General features: G+C 36.4%; 1 protein-coding gene across 3 annotated transcripts in view; it reads left to right on the forward strand.

The window, feature by feature from the left end:
* LOC111505656 (uncharacterized) overlaps positions 1-18,578 on the forward strand; it is a 168,992-nt gene that overhangs the window by 79,466 nt on the left and 70,948 nt on the right. For 2 of the 3 annotated variants that reach the window (XM_074170895.1, XM_074170896.1), the window contains 3 exons: positions 6,882-7,457; positions 11,263-11,688; positions 13,632-14,919. In XM_074170895.1, coding sequence (XP_074026996.1) covers positions 6,882-7,457; positions 11,263-11,688; positions 13,632-14,919 — 2,290 coding nt within the window. Of the gene's footprint in view, positions 1-6,044; positions 6,150-6,881; positions 7,458-11,262; positions 11,689-13,631; positions 14,920-18,578 lie in introns of those variants that run through there. The other variant, XM_074170897.1, reaches the window with a different exon arrangement.

The raw sequence follows: 18,578 nt of genomic DNA on the forward strand, positions 1-18,578 counted from the left end.
CTGGCGCCGAAGAAATATCTGGCGATGACCAGGAAAAATTTACGCCTTACAGTAGGATTTCTGACTGGCCACTGTCAGCTAAGGAAACACCTACATAATATGGGGCTAGTGGACACACCTCTATGCAGGATGTGTGAACAGGAAGATAAGACTGTCAGGCATGTCCTGTGCGAGTGCCCGGAGTTATCGTCAATAAGAGAGTGTGTGTTCGGCGAGTCTTGGCCTACACCTGCCGATATAAAGGAGATGTCTCCCAGCGACCTGTCCACCTTCCTGGAAAGGACAGGATGGACGACGACCTAGGAGGACAACTCCTTGGGAGGATGTACAATGGGTCACATGTGGCCTAAGTGCGTGGGCTTACACTCACCCTCCCTACTCTACAGATACAGATACAGATACTCCATCTTGATACAGAAAAATGTGAGAATCTTCCAAAGAAAAGAAGGGAGTGATCAATTTTTGAAAAAGTACCTGTATACATGTATCACTATGACAGAAAAATCAAAGGACTTCCACATAAACAACAAAGAAAGTGTCAAAAATCATTTTATTTCAACAATGCAGCCTAGGTACCTATCATAAGGTTATTATAAAACTACCACCAACAAACAATTTCCATTGCAGCTTAAATATAAGAAAATAAATTGAAAAAGTCCTCGACTGAGGACGAAACGTCTTTATATACATCAAAAAGAAAAAATTTTTATTCAACAAGAATCCAAACTCCAAGAAACTCCTCTCCAAAAAATGTATACATAGATGTGTAGATCATGCAAAGAAGTAAGTTTCAGACACAAATCTGGAAAAAAAAGCCTTCCTGAAACAGCTACTTTCATATAAACAATGAATTACACAACAAAAAAATTCGGGCCGTCAAGCGGCGTTGGAAGCTCTTGGCTCCTACCGAGGAACGTCTAAATTGGTAGCAAATTGCCTAAAACGACTCTCTTCAATAGGAAAACTTCACAGATTGTCTCTGGTCTGGATTCCTGGCCTGGAAGGCAGTGAGGCTGCTGACTCCCTTGCAAAGTAGGGTGCTGCAAGCAGTTTCATCGAACCAGAACCTGTCATTGGAATCGCTTTAGGCTTTGCCAAACAAACATTGAACACCTGGATGGTAAGAAGATTTATGGACTTCTGGCAGAATCTTCCACGATTGGCTCACTCCAAGGCGTTTGTTCACCCTTCGAAGCTTGATACCAAACAGTTGTTGGACTACAGTAGGGATGAACTACGATGTCTAACAGGCCTTCTTACAGGTCGCTGTCATTTGAATCATCATATGCAGAGACTCGGAGGGTTGGAAGACAATGTGTGTTGCCTTTGTTTGGAAAATGGCGAAATAGCAGAGCATATACATTGTGCTTTTGCCTCGCTGGGATCCGAATCAGATGGTAAGAGTTTGGCAGAACCGTACTCTTACCACCTGATCTGAAAGACCACTCACCATACAAACTAATCGGCTTTGTTAAAAAGCTGGGTTTATTTGGTCGAGTGTGAATAGGTGTGAGCCACAATAAACCCTTGCGGGTTGCGGCGGAGGGTCGAACAGACCCACTCACTTTGGACCTAACCAAACCTGCTGAAAGTGTGAACATATGTTCAAGACGAGTAATAATAATAATAACTTCATTCATTCATTTGAAAGGTTTCACACAACATAATAATAATAATATGAAATGAATGAAGAAAAATGACGACAATTGCAAAAGCACTTGCTTCTTATAACAGGAACAATACAATTTCAAGAATTTATTAAAACATAGATATAATATATAGATATAAAGTTAAACCTTCATCACTGATGATAGTAAAACGAATATACAGGTTGGGGCACCGAAAACGAAACAGATCAAATATCTTCAAAACACATGTGTTCTGAAAAAAATGCAAAAATACGTCGATTTGTAATCCAAGGGGGACATCTTCCTATCATAACCTCAACTGTCATACCTCTTCGCCCACCCCACGGTGACTATCACCCAAACAATCTGAATAGAGAAAGTAGTAAGTGTGACACATCGTTGAAAAGGTAATTTCATAAGGAATTCAGCCATGTCAACTTTAGCTACCTAACTTTCTGTTTTGGCGCCCTCTTGCGGGAAAAAAACTGTTCCGTATTCCAAATTATGATACTTCATTCGCAAGCTGATTTGACATAAATTCGGTGACAATGCATTATGGAGTTTTTCTAGGGGAAAAAATAAGATGGCGGCTTCACAATGCGGACAAGATTTGCAATTATGGTCCGATTTGATTCAAAATTGATAAGTGGTGCTTTTCAGGGTCGAAAATTATGAATTGGTCTTTTTTCGTAAATTGTTCACTTTACCTTTCAAATAAAATGTGAATTGAAAAACGAAACAGTTGTTTTTCCTGCAATAGAGCACCAAAATGAAAAGTTAAGTAGCGAACACTCACATGTCTGAATTCCTTATGGAATTACCTTTTCAATGCTGTGTCACATGTAGTACTTTCCCTAATCAAATTGTATGAGTGACCAAGGGGTGGGGAGAGAAGTATGACAGTTGAGGTAACGATAGGATTTGTCCCCCTTGGATTTAAAATTGAAGTGTTTTTCCATTATGTACACAACACATGTGTTTTGAAGAATTCGTTTTCGGTGTCGGGTTAAATCCAAACATAATTACAAATTTCTTCCGCCATTTTGGAGCCACCATCTTGATTTTTTGCATTGAAAATCAATTCATAGTTTCCGACCCTGAAAACCACCACTTATCAATTTTGAATCAAATCGGACCATAATTGAAAATCTTGTCCGCCTTTGTGAAACCGTCATCTTATTTTTCCCATAGAAAACCTCCATAATGCATTGTCATCGAATTTATGTCAAATTAGCTTGCGAATGAAGTATCATAATTTGGAATACGAAACATTTTTTTTCCGCAAGAGGGCGCCAAAATCGAAAGTTAGGTAGATAAAATTGACATGGCTGAATTCCTTATGGAATTACCTTTTCAACGATGGTTCACACCTTCTACTTTCCCTATTCAAATTGTTTGGGTGATAGTCACCGAGGGGTGGGGGAAGAGGTATGACAGTTGAGGTTATGATAGGAAGATGTCCTTCTTGGATTAAAAATCGACGTTATTTTGCATTTCTTTCAGAACACATGTGTTTTGAAGATATTCGATCTGTTTCGTTTTCGGTGCCCCACCCTGTATAAGAGTTCAAGATATAACTATCGTTACTGGCAATTTCAGTTACACAACGTGAAATACAATCTAAATAAAATAAAAATTTTAAATTAATGGAAAGAATTAGTGTCTGACCGAAACTGGTTTTTACGACCGAAACCGAAAACAAATTTCACCAACGGTCTCAGTTTCGGCCGAAACTGAAACCGAAACTTCCTTACAAGGATTACATTTTGAGGGAAAAATGAAGAAAACGTTATTATAATCAGTCAGTCTTTATTTTTTCATCTTTAAATCACAACGTCATGCAGTCTTCGACATTTTAAGTTATTGATTATCAACATACAAACCCTCATTTGAGAAAAAATATCAATTGCACCTTAAAAATACTCAAAATAGGTCAGGTGTTTATTTGAGTAGGTGTAGATCCTTCTTTTGAATTTATTGATGGGTTTTCAAAAATATTAAACATACAATTACTTATCTGAGTTGTTACCTGGTATCACAATAGGTACTTAATATTTATATAATAAAGAAAGTAAATCACAAAGTAAGTCAAATGAAATTCAATGCGCCGAACACGACCAATCACAGCGCGGGAACTCCCGAATGCAGTTTCGGTTTCGGTCGTAGTTTCGGCAGGGTTGTCGCCGACCGATACTCGACCGAAACCGAACTTTCGGTCGGACACTAATACTTACCTATATACTAGTAGAAGAAAATGGCACAATAATTGGAACACAATGAAATATATAATATAAATAAAACGATGTATAACCCAACATAAAAAAGCGTTAATCGAATGTACGTAGCCTGCGAAGTTTGAACATTCATTCACCTTATTTTTTCAACAGTCTACTATAAACATCTCGTGTCAATGGGTTTGTTGTCACAATCCTCGGAAACAACTAGACTGATTCTTTTGAAATTCATGTGTATATTTGGTAGGTATAAGAATGAGTCGCCAAGAAAATTTTATATCACTAGGTGATTGGGGCGTCCCTATCCAGAATTTTTCTAACCAAAATCAAATTTGAAACCCTATAGAAATAATTTATAGGGCAGAACAACGTTTGCCGGGTCAGCTAGTTTTTTGTACCATCACCACAATGAAACTTCGGAGTGAGCAGCCCTATATCGCGACAAGCATTCAGTCGACGAAAATGAATCAGATGAATGTTCTTGAAAGCCTATCTATCTGCTCCTCTATCGATTAACAATTTATCCAAAAAGTTATTACCAGACATTTCCAGCATTCTGGACCCGCAATCGAATGCGGGGATAACAAAACTATCAGAATGATGGAAGCGTCTGAACCGTCAATTCAAAATAAATGCCAAGACAAGTGAGTGAGCCAGACCGTAGTGACGCGGGGCTGTCGTCCGAATAACGGCTTCGACATCGATCCGAAGCCACCTCTACTGTGCCCGACGACGGTCCTTCCTTCACAGCACACCATGACGACCACTTAATTATTATTTATCCTCTTAGCACACGTAAATACCTACACGGAATTGTTTTTGTTTTGAAAATTTGAATAGTGTTGGATGTCTGCTACCGCGTCCTAGAAATCAATGACATGTTAAATAGAAAAGGATAAATTTACAAAAATGTAGGAAACTTCCAAAGAATGGAAAAATTAAATTTATTTTAGAATAAACTCTACAGAGAGATGTTTAGATCATGCATAGAATCTCTTTCAGACACAAACTGGAAGAAAAGCGTCTTGAAACAGCTACTTTAATATTGACATTGCATTAATTATCAAAATTAATTATCACAGTTCCAACATGGCTTTATGAAAAAAAGATCCACTGCTAGTAATCTTAGCAATGTTACCCAATTTATAGCTGAACACTTGGATAGTCGTGCTCCAGTGGACATAATATACACCTACTTTGCTAAAGCTTTTGATAAAGTCTCACAACCAATTATTCTAAGAACCATAGAATACCTTGGTTTTCATCTCATATATATCTAATCAAAAACAAAGTGTGATAGTGAAAGGGCATGAGTCCAGTCCATTTATTGCATCGTCTGGAGTTCCGCAGGGTTCCAACTTAGGTCCTTTTTTATTCATTTCATTTATCAACAGTCTTGTACAAAATATCACATCATCTTGCTAGTTGTTTGCAGATGACTTGAAAATTTTTTGAAGAATTGTCTTGAAGATTGTGTATAACTACAAAATGATATAAATAACATCGTTGAATGGTCAAAAAATAACAAATTGTTATTCAACGTTCGTTCAAAAGTGTAATACTATGACCTTCTCCCGGAAAAAAGTCAGTATAAAATACAGAGATGGACGGTATAAAACTCTACAAAACTCGAGAAATAACAGACCGTGGTGTTACTTTTGAGTGATTAATTTTTTTGGGAAAGAAAGTTTTTGCCTTTCTACTACTCCATCTGATACAAAAAAAAAACTTGACCAATAGGTTCATTATAAATGTCGAGATTTTCACAGAGTTGATTGTAGAGTTTGCTCATTGCAACAACTGGTGACTTGAGTAATATGCTTGTTCTAGAATTTGGTAGATAAAAAGTCAGTTAATTTCTAGATTTAATTCGTGGAACATGAAAGTTGAAGTGGGAGAGTAGTTCGGGACAGTCAATAAGATTATTCACTAATTTATAATTGAAAATTATAGAGTAGAAGGTTCTTCGGTTTTAAAGGAATAATAGATTAAATTTAATCAGTAGTATTCTGTTGTCGATGCCTTGTTCAGGGTAAACTCCTTCTAGCTTGTAAGTAATATATTTTATGAAGCCTCTTTGTATGGACTCGATTTTGTTTATGTGGACATTGTGTATGGGTGATAAGGGAGGCATATTCCAGCCGAGATTGAACGTATGCATTGCAAAGAGTTAAATAAACTGTCTCTGCTACGAAAGTTCTTACAGTTAAGATAGATGAGCCCTGGCATCTGTTTGGCTGAGCATGTTATTGTCATAGTGTCCTTTGATGAGTGCTTATTTGAAGAGGTGTGTTATTTATGCAGTAATCATGAGAAATAATATTATGTTTAAGGATGTATTTGAGTATTCATATTTGTTTGTGTTGAGGGTACACCAAAGGTACAAAAAGTCAAGGTATTTTTGTAAGATTAAGAAGTCCTCTGATGTAATGGGCCGAAAGATTTTCAAATCATCTGCAAAGAGTAAGAAATTACTAGAGATTATTTTCTATATCGTTAATGAAGAGTGAGAATGAAAGAGGTACTAAATTGATTTCTTGGGGGGCACCACTGTTAGCAATAAATTGGAACGACTTGTGACCTCTATTATCTACGAATATGATACGTTCAGTTAAGTATGAGCGGAAAAGGTTCGAGAGCTGAGAGTTGAATCCATATTGGTGAAGTTTATAGATAAGAATTTTATGATTCAACTTGTCAAACGCCTTCGAAAAAGCTGAGTAGACAGTATCTACTTTTAGGTTATTATTAAGTACATTACTTACTGATTTTGTGAAGCACATTAAGTTAGTTATTGTTGATCTTTTGCCAAAGAAACCGTGTTGATTGTTTGAATTTAAATTCTTAACATCAGGAAAGATTATGTTGTACAGCACATCTCAAAAGCCTCAGAAACTTTGACATGTTGTTGTCTTACCACTTCCCCAGGAGGAGCTTATCATCCCCTGAAAATTTTATTTCACTTAGAAATGTTACATACATACTACTTCAAATGGAATTATTTGAGTTATTTTTTCAGGAATGATTGCCGATGACGACGATGACGAACACTTCTGCCTAAAATGTCAGAACACCATAGTCGGTTTGGACAACTATGTCACTCACCGAAGAGGAGGTTGTAAAATAACTGCGGAACCCTCCAAATCACTCGAACCCAGTGCACTTTTGGTTCCCGACGAAGCAATTAGTCTGAAGGCAGACGATTTCTTCTCGTCCTTAGAATTGAGAAGCAGCGCCAAAAAGACTGAAACTCGACCAACCACAGGCAACAAAACTGTCCATGGAATACTGACGAGAAGCAAAACTACAGGAACTGCTAATCAAACGGCTGCGGGTCCAAGTAGAACGGTGGTTCATCCTCAGCAATCCAAATCGGGAAAACATGTGTGGATCGGTGGAGATCAGCTGAAAGAACTGGGTCAAGGAGATAATCAGTCGAAGCTGATAACAGCAGTAGAGAACTTGGAAAGAAGAAAGGAATACACGACTAGATACCAGGATTATGATTATAGTGATGACGATTCGGAAGCCTTTTATTCCGATGAGGACGGATCGAGCACAGATGATCAAGATGTCCCACCAAAAAATTATACAGGTATGTTGTTTTTCTTGCCTCTTGCCTTTCGTTGCCTCTCCCGAAAATATTCGTTCTGGTTTGGGAAAAGTATTTGTTTTAGATTTAGTTCATGCCAGCTATCCCATTCCTACTTATCACATAATTTCAATGAGTTTTATCTAGTTTTGTCATCCCTATCCAAACAAGACTTTATCTTTGAACGTTCGCAATTCATCAGATGCATAACTGATTTCTGAGAATGAAAGTTACTGTTACGGGTTACGATAAAATGCAATTTTCAGTATTCTCAACAAAATATGCACCTTTTTATTTATCTTTCAATTTCCAATATTTATATATGATAGCTTATCTCCAAAAATAATTCTTTAGGTACCCGATGAATTTTTGTTTATTATAAAATAATAATAATAATAATAACGTCTTTATTATTTCCTTTTTCAATACATTCAAATAAAAATAATCCTTCAAAATATTTTTAAGAAAACAAAGGGCAAAATTCAACACGGCAGCGGAGAGTGCTACTCTGTTGTTCTTCCACTTAACCCTGAAAAATACCTATGCGTACCTGTTGAATGATACACAAGAACAATGTATAAAAAATATTAAAAAATATCTATACAGTTTTTAGTGAAAGCGGCAGTTTTCAACCTTGTTATGTGAAAATAATGAATAAAAACCTACTGATAAGTCCTGAACAAAAGATTTTTAAGTTGGGTTTCGAAAGTTTGGATACTTCATGTTTTGAAATTTGGCGGAATGAGAATGTATATCTTGCAAATCTGGTAACTAAACGATCTCCTGAAGAGTTCAGTTCTGAATAGGGGTGGGGACAATATTCCTCGATGTCTAATATTGACATTATGAACATCAGTGCGGAATGTTATTTTCTGATGAAGATAGGAAGGTCTTCCGGTAAGAATGATTCTATAAAAGACATTTCCAGAAGGTAGAAATCTTTTGTTTTCCATATTCAACCAACCCGTTTCACATATCTTGTTGAAAATTCTTTCTCGCTTCCTTATTCCCTATATTAACCGAAGGCAAGAATTTTGTACCTTCTGAATTTTTTATTTATATTGGTTGGTTGAATTTGGTCCATAACCGGAGTTCGCATAATTGAAATTAGATAAAACCAAGGTCTCGCAGAGTACGGATTTCAACCTAATAGGAAGACAATGACGTACACCATATATAATTCGTGAGGATGAGTATGCTCTTTGCACTAATGCATTGACATGTTTTTCAAATCTCAAGTTGAAATCCAATAATACTCCTAGAGCCTTGGTTTCGTCTACTATTTCGATATTTTCATCATTAAGTTTGATATCTACTGAGTTCAGAACATCAACTCGCTTATTATTGGGTCCATATAAGATAGCCTTTGATTTTGTGGGGTTTATGAGACAATGATCAATAGCATTTTTAACGGATATACCGAGTTTCCTATTGATTATCTCGCATGCATCATTCGTTTTTTGATGCGGAAAATTTCAATAAATTTGGGTATCATCCGCATAACAATGAATGATGCATTGCTGAATACTTCTAAGAAGATTGCTGGAGTAAAGAGCAAACAGCACAGGGCCTAATATTGAGCCTTGTGGTACTCCAGATATGAGTGGGAGATAGTTAAACTCTATGTTGTCAATAGAGACTCTCTGGAATCTATTCCTCAAATAATTTTCTAATAAGCGAACAGCCGTACCCGAAAACCCTATATATCTCAGAATACCAAGTAAAAGTGTGTGATTAAGGGTATCAAACGCCCTACTAAAATCCAACAAAATGAGTATAGTATACTGTCCTTGGTCGGTTGCTCTTATGATATCATCAACAACGTGCAGGTTAGCGGTTGTGCAACTGTATCCTTTTCTGAACTCCGATTGAACAGGTGGCAATATATTGAATTCCGAAAGATGATTTGTTAACTGCTTCTCCATCGCGCGCTCTAATATTTTTGTCAAAGTAAGTAGGATACTGATAGCACGAAGATCTTTATATTCAACAGGGTTTGATTTTTTTGGTAGTATTTTAACTAGCGCTCTACAAGTTGCCGGAAAAACTCTCTGAAGGAGACAAATGTTTATAATACGGGTGATATACTCAATTATATGTGAACAACAAAGTCTTATTAGCTATATATTTAATTCATCACAACAAGCTGCATTCGTTTTTATATTTAAGATACTTTCAGCAACAAATGAGTCATTTACTTCTTTAAAGTGGAATTCTGTATTAACGAGACGGTTGTGTCTGTAAAAATTCAATAGTTCTTCGGGTGGCTCCAAGTGTGGTGTTGAATTGATGAAGAAATCATTAACTTCCCTAGGGTTTTTCATATTTTCTGGAAAACTGGTTGATTTTCCAGTAACAATATTGGTTTGTTTTAGAGTTTTCCACATATCCTTGGAAGTACTATTATTGAATTTGAATGAGAAAAATGCCTGCTTTTCTCGTTTGATGACTTTATTCACATCCGCATATGTTTATAGAATTGAAGATGGATTTCTGATTTCGTCCGTTTAAACCTACGTTGTTCCTAATAGATATCATTTCCTTTACAGTATCTGTAATCCACGGTGCGCTGGGTCTACTCATCCTTGATCTTATGAAAGGTGCATGCCTGTCGAATAAGTTTCTTAGATTATTGACTAAGAAAGAAGTTTTTGAATCAATATCTTCTTGATCAAATTTCACAATATTGCCTTATCTACTAGTCTTAAATTAATCTTACAATGTGTCCTTATGTAATAGTTAAGGGAATCTAATAATTAAAATATAAGCTATATAAAAGTAACTTTACAATATTGCCTGATCTACTAGTCTTGAATCAATTTTACAATGTGTCCTTATGTAATAGTTAGGTCATATTTTGGTTTTTTGCACATTATCAATGCAAGGAGACAACAATATATTTCCTTGTGATGAATTTAGTTTAATCTTCCTCTTGAAGATGATCACTTAGTTATTGAAACACGTGTCGAGGTGTTAAAAACAACGGTTTGGTGTTAAAAGGTGGTAGAAGGTTTTCGTTTCAAGCTACCAAGTCTGCATATATTCATTGTCGTCAAAATATCAACTTTGCTGAAAACACGCAGGACTGGCAACTTTGAGATCTTATACTGAAATATTCATCGGTGGAGTTCTATTCACTAGAATAAAGTTCTATATTTGATTTTTCATAGGGAAAATGAAAACCTCAGCTATAAATGTCGGTTAAAACTGTCGATTATCGACACTTCAAACCGTCGATCATATAGATAAGTCACGCGTATACTTGCTGTATCATGAGAGCGGGACTTTTTCACTAATTTCAACAATCTTGAATTGAAATAAAATTATGGAAATACACTTGCATTCATTATCACACTTTGGAGTAGCACATGTGACAGGTGACCATTTGAAAATGTCTAAACAAAAAACAAATTACATGTGTCCATCAGCTTCCAACGGTTGAAGCTACTTACCCCTGAATGTGGTAGATAGTAGGTAATTGCTAATTCTAGCCGCAAAATTAAGAATTGAAATTCAGAGAGCGTCTCAAAGCTGCATTTCTTGTGGCGCGTTTTGTTTTTTCTCCTAGACGCAACCATTGTTGCAGATTTTGATTCCAGCACCATCTATCAACGTGTGCACAAAGTTGGGGTAATCTTCTTAATCGCGTTAAGAGCTTTCGACAAAACAAAAGCGAATCCTTGAAAACACCAGGGTTCCTTTGTATTTTGGTTCATCTGAAATGGCGTATGTCTGGTAGTTTTGAGATTTTTGATTTAAAAATTACTCAACGCAATTCTAGAAGAAAATTGTATATTTTATTTTTCAGGAGGAAAGTGGAAACCAACATCTCCCGTAGGATGGTCTAAAAAATCCGAAGTCAGAGACTGGCGAGTACCTCCTTCATCTCACACCGGAGGAAAATGGAAACCCACTTCGAAACGGCCTAATTCACCATCCACAAGCGATACGAAAGAAAAAGTGAAACCGTTTCAATCTCCAAAAGACGACGTATTATCATCATCTCCGCCTGAAACCAAAAAGCAAGATTTTGCAGATGTTCCACCACCAAGTTTTACGGGAAGTAAATGGGTTTCATCAAAGCGACAAGATTACCATGGTATATCTTCGCCTTCAACATCAAAATTAAAGATCAAAACCAGATCGGAATACGATTATACTTTACCTCCCTCTACCGGTAAAGGAAAGTCCAAGAGCTCCAGTGGTATCGTCTCACCTCCAAGTGACGTTAGAGGTAGGTACTGATTTCTTGGGAACATTTGAATATTTTCATAGAGGTAGCTTTCTTCTATTCTGTTCACAGTCTAACTCAGGGAATCAAATTATTTCGAAGTAACTCGTTCAGATTGAACACCGATAATGTTGTTTGCAATCTGTGAAATGGAATTTATCATGCTGGCAAGTTAGATAATAAATGTTCGAGGTGAAATTACTCAACACAACTTGTTGAACCTTCACACGAACTAGTACCAATGGAATTTTCTCAAGGAAAAATATTATTTTCTGCATGACTAGTATTGAAAAATCAAAGAGTATATCTAGAACAGTTTTGACTGTTATAAAAAGAAATGGCGTAAATTTCACTATTCACTATTAACTATTGTAGTGAATATCGCTTCTGCAGTAATATTCAACTAAGTAGTAAGAGAAATTATCAATCATCAAGATTATACAGTAATAATAGTGAGAATTGAAAAAGTTTCTATATTTTTTACCACTTTTATTTGTAACTAACGTTACTGCAGTTTCGTCTTATAAAGACATTTTCAAACTTATACATTAAACTAAAAATGGTTTATTACATTAGCCCTTATATAGCACCTCTGTAGGTAATAATAGAGGTACTTGGCTTGATTGTGTACCTGTATTTACAATGCGAATGTGCTAATTTGAAAAACGGTGAGTAAACTAAATCGATTTGATCATTTAACAGGTTGCACCCGCAATGTTTATGCTTGTGAATTTCCAAGGATTCTAAATAATTGAGGTTGTAACCCTTCCTTGCATAGTGCAAAATTTTCGTATCGTTTAGATTCGGAAACACATGGTTGCATGCCAAGGAATGCTTTCAAAACGTCGAATCATTTTTTCCTAGTCTGAAGGACCTTTCATGTTCAGCATACCGTTTTACACTCCGGACACTTAAGCTTATAAACTCCAGATTTATCCAACTTGTCCACCTTATCTTTGGCATTGAAAAGGAAATCAGATAACCTGGCATGTGATCTGAATGCCACTTCCACATTGTTTCTTCTGAAGAAACCCACAATTATCTCTGTTCTTTTTTCAAAATATGTTAGAGATACCTATTTCATGATTTCTGGTTATTTGACCTGACGGTATATTATTAATCTGTAAGTGAATTTACGGCTTTGTTTTCTGACTAACTTCTGCGTTGAAACCATTATTATGACCTCTCTGTGTAATTATAACAATTTCCCTAGCTAGATTGTTAGCAGACAAAGGCAGTGAGAATGCTCTGTGTAACATTGAATTGTAGGCTGCAAATTTATGACTGTCTGGATGGAAAGAATCGCTTGGGATGGTAATGTCTGTATAGCTTGGTTATCTGAAAACATTGAACTCAAATTTATTCTAATTGTGTGTAATCAATTCATTGCAATAACATATTCTTCAAATAGTGTGAAATTTCACGACCAGAGCTAACTCTTTGAAAGCTATTTTCTGTTTTTTTTCCGTGATCTCCAAGTTTTTATGTCTGACGTTTCATCCACTACTGCGGCCAGAGTTCATTAATGTTCATTGCCTCTTCTTTTCTATTGAAATCATTCCTGTATTTTTGAATTTCTATTGCCTCTTTATATACTCTTGTATAGAAATTTTGAGTATTATTGACTATCAATATATCATCGAATGAGAAAATGTGAGTGTCTTCTTTGTTGAGAGCTTGTTCGGTTACAGCTGATTTGTCGCTTGTTCCGAGTTGACGATTTCTCTTGTGTTCAGAGAGACTAATACCTACACTTCTTTTCGTGGTTCCAATGTAGGTCGACCCGCAGCTACAAGGAATTTGGTTGTTAAATGTTCTCTGGGGTCCTTAGCTGACCTTAGACTTTGTTCATAAAAAAACGATTAGACTTTTTTGCACATATATAATATAATTCAATATACGCATGACTACGTTCTACCCTATACACGTATTTATTCATTTTACAGAGGAACATAATTTCAAATCTGGTATCCAGGAAGCGTCTACTTTCAGATCGAAGTTGAAAGAGAAACGAATACTGTATCCTTCTTCGTCTGAGGAAAAACAAAGTATTTCAAAAATCCCAAAGAAAAGCGATTCTGGCAAGAAACCAATCGATCCCAGTACCCCAGAAGAAACTCACACTAAAGGAAAATTCATACCAAGAACGCAAAATAAAGACAATCCGAGTATCATCGACACTTCGCCTCTGAGAAAATCTAGTGGAGCCATACAGTACTGGTGCAGTCCGTGCAACAGAAGATTGGCCTCAAAAGTGGTGTACAAAAGGCATCTTAAATCCGAACTTCATCTAAAGAGAACGTCCTTCGATAAAGAATTTGACGAATGTGATGAAATATCTTCGAAAAAGAGACCAAAGACCGAACTGAAACTGAACATACCTGACTTTGGTCCTGAAGATAAAATATTCCAGCAAACCAAGAAAAGAAAAGACCGGAAAAAGATATATGTGAGATGCGCGGTTTGCCATACCAAAGTACATGCATACTTCATGGGAAAGCATCTGATTTCCCATTATCACTGCCGGAGAGGGGACATAACATCGGAGGAAGCGAAGAAAATGGTTCTGGAGAATATCCACAGTGTAGTACTAGAAAGTCCGTTCCAATGTAGCATTTGTAAGTTCTACTGCAACACCCAGGGAGACTTTTTGAGACACTGGTTGTCCGGTGATCACGCTAGAAAAATTGTTCCTGGCTATTTTTACTGCATAATGTGCAAGCACCGAAGTGAAAGTACTCAAACGATGTACGACCATTTGATTTCTCCCCAACACACAGAGGTAGTGTCTGTGATCAACAGATCTGTGCCGATTGTTCTAAAGAATATTCACCCTATTAGCTGTCTAACCTGTGGTAAGGAGTTCATGCTGAACATGCAACTCCTCAATCATTGCAGAAAATTCAACCACGATGACTCAGTCGTGAAAAAATTCGTAAACGAGTTCTTATGCGATATCTGTGGTATCGGGTTTTTGTCCAGTGTGTCTTTAAAGCGTCACAAACAAATTGTGCACAAGATCAAGTACTACATATGCACTCCCTGTAATCTTAAATTCAGTGATAAAGAGGAAGCAAAGAAACACAGGACATCTGCTCAGCACAAGTATTGCAGTTTAGGCCAAAAATCAGAAGGAAGTCGTGCCAAAACATGTGAATATTGCAAGGAAACATTCACCAATTTTTTGTTACTGAAGCAGCATTTGCAGAAAACTCACCCTGAACATAAAATTAGGTACGTATCAGGTATGATAGAGATAACTTGTTTCAAATCAAATTTATTATGTGACTTTATAAACAAATGATTGAAAAAACACTCATTTCAGTACTGTTCAAAAGTCCATCTATGCTAATAATCTTTAGGAAACTATTAGATATTGAAACATTTAATATAAATTCACTGGGTGTCCCATCGCAAACAGTTCACCTTCATTTTCTTGCCAAAAACATATCAAGGAAGTTATAATGTAGCATAAAGTGCCTCTTCTGAATACATTCCTCTACCTCTGGAACCACCTCATATTTTGTTATCAGAAATCGAGTCGATACTTTGATGGAAAGGTATTTCTTTACTATATGACTTCTTTTTCAAATTTTCATTGATACGTTTTCAAGAAAATTAGAAAATTATTGCATCAAATATTGAAACTGTCCTCCATTAACCATATTACAGAAATACAGTTGATCTTCATTACTCAACATATATTGCTGTTATTTACTGATCATCTCAAAAATGTAATTTCGATTGGAAATTTGGTTTTCAATGTATTAAAAAATCTAACGGTGTGAGATAGGGTAATCTAGAAGGCCAATCCATGACACTTTGCCTGCCAATTCGCCGTCTAGAAAACTTTTCGTTCAAGAGTTGATCAACGGAAGCAACAATGTGAGAAGGTACCTCTTTCTGATGCAACATCAATTGGCTTTTTGTGGGTTGCCATCTTTTTCCAGCATTTCAGTTATCCTGGAGTTCATTTCATTGTACAGAAGTTGTGAACAATTTCGGAATACATGAGAATTAGTTGTGTTTCTTTATCAACAGCGCCATTATAAACAACATTGTAATGATCTCCATGATCACAGTCACGCCATACATCTTGCAATACTGCACACATCGCTTCTGCAAGTCATATCTCTGTTCCCACTACCAACTTCACCATCGCTCCCACTACCTTTCTCCCCCCCCCCACTTCTCCGCGGACATAAATACCAGATCAGAACCGGTGTATCCACAGTCCCACACAGGTCCGAGTTGAAGCCCCATGCAATAATTCAGTTAGGAAAGTCATGATAAATCAATTAGCAGATCAGAAAGTAAAAGCACCTAGAGGCTGACTTTCGACCAAAGACGGTCAGATGTTAATCTTGCTGAAGTGTCCATCAGTATTAGTATTAAGTTTTTCTCACAAAATTTATTCTGTGCGGCGAAGTTTTTACTCCAGGGCACTCAACCCGGGAGGGGGCATGGGGGGTCCTAGTTGAAGGAACCCTGTCTCCTGCGGGACTTCCATATGCGTAAAAAAACAAAACCATTCTACTTACTTTTTCTTGAAGTTAGCTCCACTCCAAGCTGTAGTGCCTCAGGGAGCAGCTCTGTCTCCACTACTGTACAGCGTTTACGTGAGCCACCTTCCAAGGTTCGATCAAGTGAAGTTTTTTTCTTTTCGCCGATGATATTTATGGATGTTTAGGTTTTCCCAGATGTCCATACGGTTTCCTTTATTGACTTGTTTTATAAGTTTGATGTTTGGTGGGGGAAAGTTATGTTTGTTTTGTATGGCGTGTGTTGCGATGTTTGATTTATATGTTGGTTTATGTATGCTTCTTTGTGCTCGTCTTTATTTTAGATCGGTTTTTTCTTGGTTTGGCCAAAATAGCATTTGTTGCAATTTTTTTCTTCGAAAATCATGACTTCTAAAAATGCCGATATCTTTTAGTTAAGAAGTACTATGATATCGAAATTTGGTTTGGAGTTAGGTGATACTTGGACACTTCCCACACGTCAGCCTAATCTCCGTTACTTCAATACAGGGTGGTAAAAAAATACAGTTTTTTCGTTTGCTTGAAAAAGTTGCTGAAATTTGATTATTTTAAATGGAACACCCTGTATATTATTAAAAATTCGGAAAGCTGCTGAAATTTGCTTTCTTTCTATGTATATCATACCTATACCTAACTAGTCAAGTTTCGGACTTATGAACATTTATTTCTGAAAATGTCCCTTCAGAATGGTATTTCCATTCGGTATTTGGTAAGCAGGCCATGATTACTATTTGACAGTAGCGTTGTGACATTCTCCTAATAATATCGACATTTTCGTCACTTCAGAAGTTGCAAATACCTTCAAAACGATGGAACAAAACTATTCAAACGAAGTTCTTATGAATTTGTTTATTATTTTTGGACAGTGTGACAAAATTATCAGCAGAACATGTAAAAAGTTCAATGAAATGTATCCGAATCTACCGCCAACGAACCTCAAGAAATTTATACGAATTCAGAACAATTTCAATGCATTTGGATCAACTTTAAAAGCACCAAGAAACTTGCCTCGACCCGTAACTTTCGAAGACAACCAGATTAATGTCTTAGCATATTTTCACGCATTTCCCGAGTCATCGATAAGAAGTGCTGAAGAAGATTTGGGTATAAAATATTCATCGGTTCAAAGAATCTTGCGAAGACATAAAATGCATTATTATAAATTCACCAAAATTCAAGCAATGAAGCCTCAAGATCCTCAACAGAGAGTAGAATTTTGTGAAATGTTGTTGACACGCATTCAAGAAGATCCACTTTTTTTAAATAAAATTATTTGGACTGATGAATCGAAATTTTCGAGAGAAGGGATTTTCAATAGAAAAAATCGTCATTATTGGTCCAGTGAAAATCCTCACGTCACAAAAGAAGCCTGATTTCAAGAAAAATTTAGTTTTAATGTCTTCTGCATGTTTATGGACAACAAATTGAGGTACGTGATATACGAGGAGTCATTAACATCCAGAAGCTACCTGAATATTTTGGAGAATACTGTAGACAGTTTCGTGGATAATCTGCCACTCGAAGATTATCGAAACTGTTGGTACCAACTAGACGGAGCTCCTGCACATTGCACAAGAGAAGTGAGCGCAGAACTGGATAGACTATTTGACGATCGGTGGATGAGGTGCTTGGGACCATGGAATTGGCCAGCGAGATCACCCGATCTTAATCCATTAGATTTTTATTTGTAGGGAATGTTTAAAGAAAAAGTTTACAAAATATCCGTGCGTTCGAGAGATGAATTGTTAGAAAGGATTGCCTAAACATTTGAAGATTTGGATCCCAATGAAATCAGATCTGCCACCACGAAAGCAGTCAACACCCGCATTTTAAAGTGCTTGGAAGTGAACGGCCAGCGATTCGAATATATTTTGAAATATTCCACATGATTGTTTTACTTTTTTATAATTATTCATATCAATATTTCCAATTTCAAGTTTCTTGGTGCTTTTTTAAAGTTTATCCAAACATATTGAAATTGTTCTGAATTCGTATAAATTTCTTGAGGTTCATTGGCGGTAGATTCGGATACATTTCATTGAACTTTCTACATGTTCTGCTGATAATTTTGTCACACTGTCCAAAAATAATAAACAAATTCATAAGAACTTCGTTTGAATAGTTTTGTTCTATCGTTTTGAAGGTATTTGCAACTTCTGAAGTGACGAAAATGTCGATATTATTAGGAGAATGTCACAACGCTACTGTCAAATAGTAATCATGGCCTGCTTACCAAATACCGAATGGAAATACCATTCTGAAGGGACATTTTCACAAATAAATGTTCATAAGTCCGAAACTTGACTAGTTAGGTATAGGTATGATATACATAGAAAGAAAGCAAATTTCAGC

The sequence above is a fragment of the Leptinotarsa decemlineata genome, unplaced genomic scaffold, assembly GCF_025532065.1.
Source record: "Leptinotarsa decemlineata unplaced genomic scaffold, Ldec_3_MD MMD2_tig00000008_RagTag_RagTag, whole genome shotgun sequence".
Classification (NCBI taxonomy): Eukaryota; Metazoa; Arthropoda; class Insecta; order Coleoptera; family Chrysomelidae; genus Leptinotarsa; species Leptinotarsa decemlineata.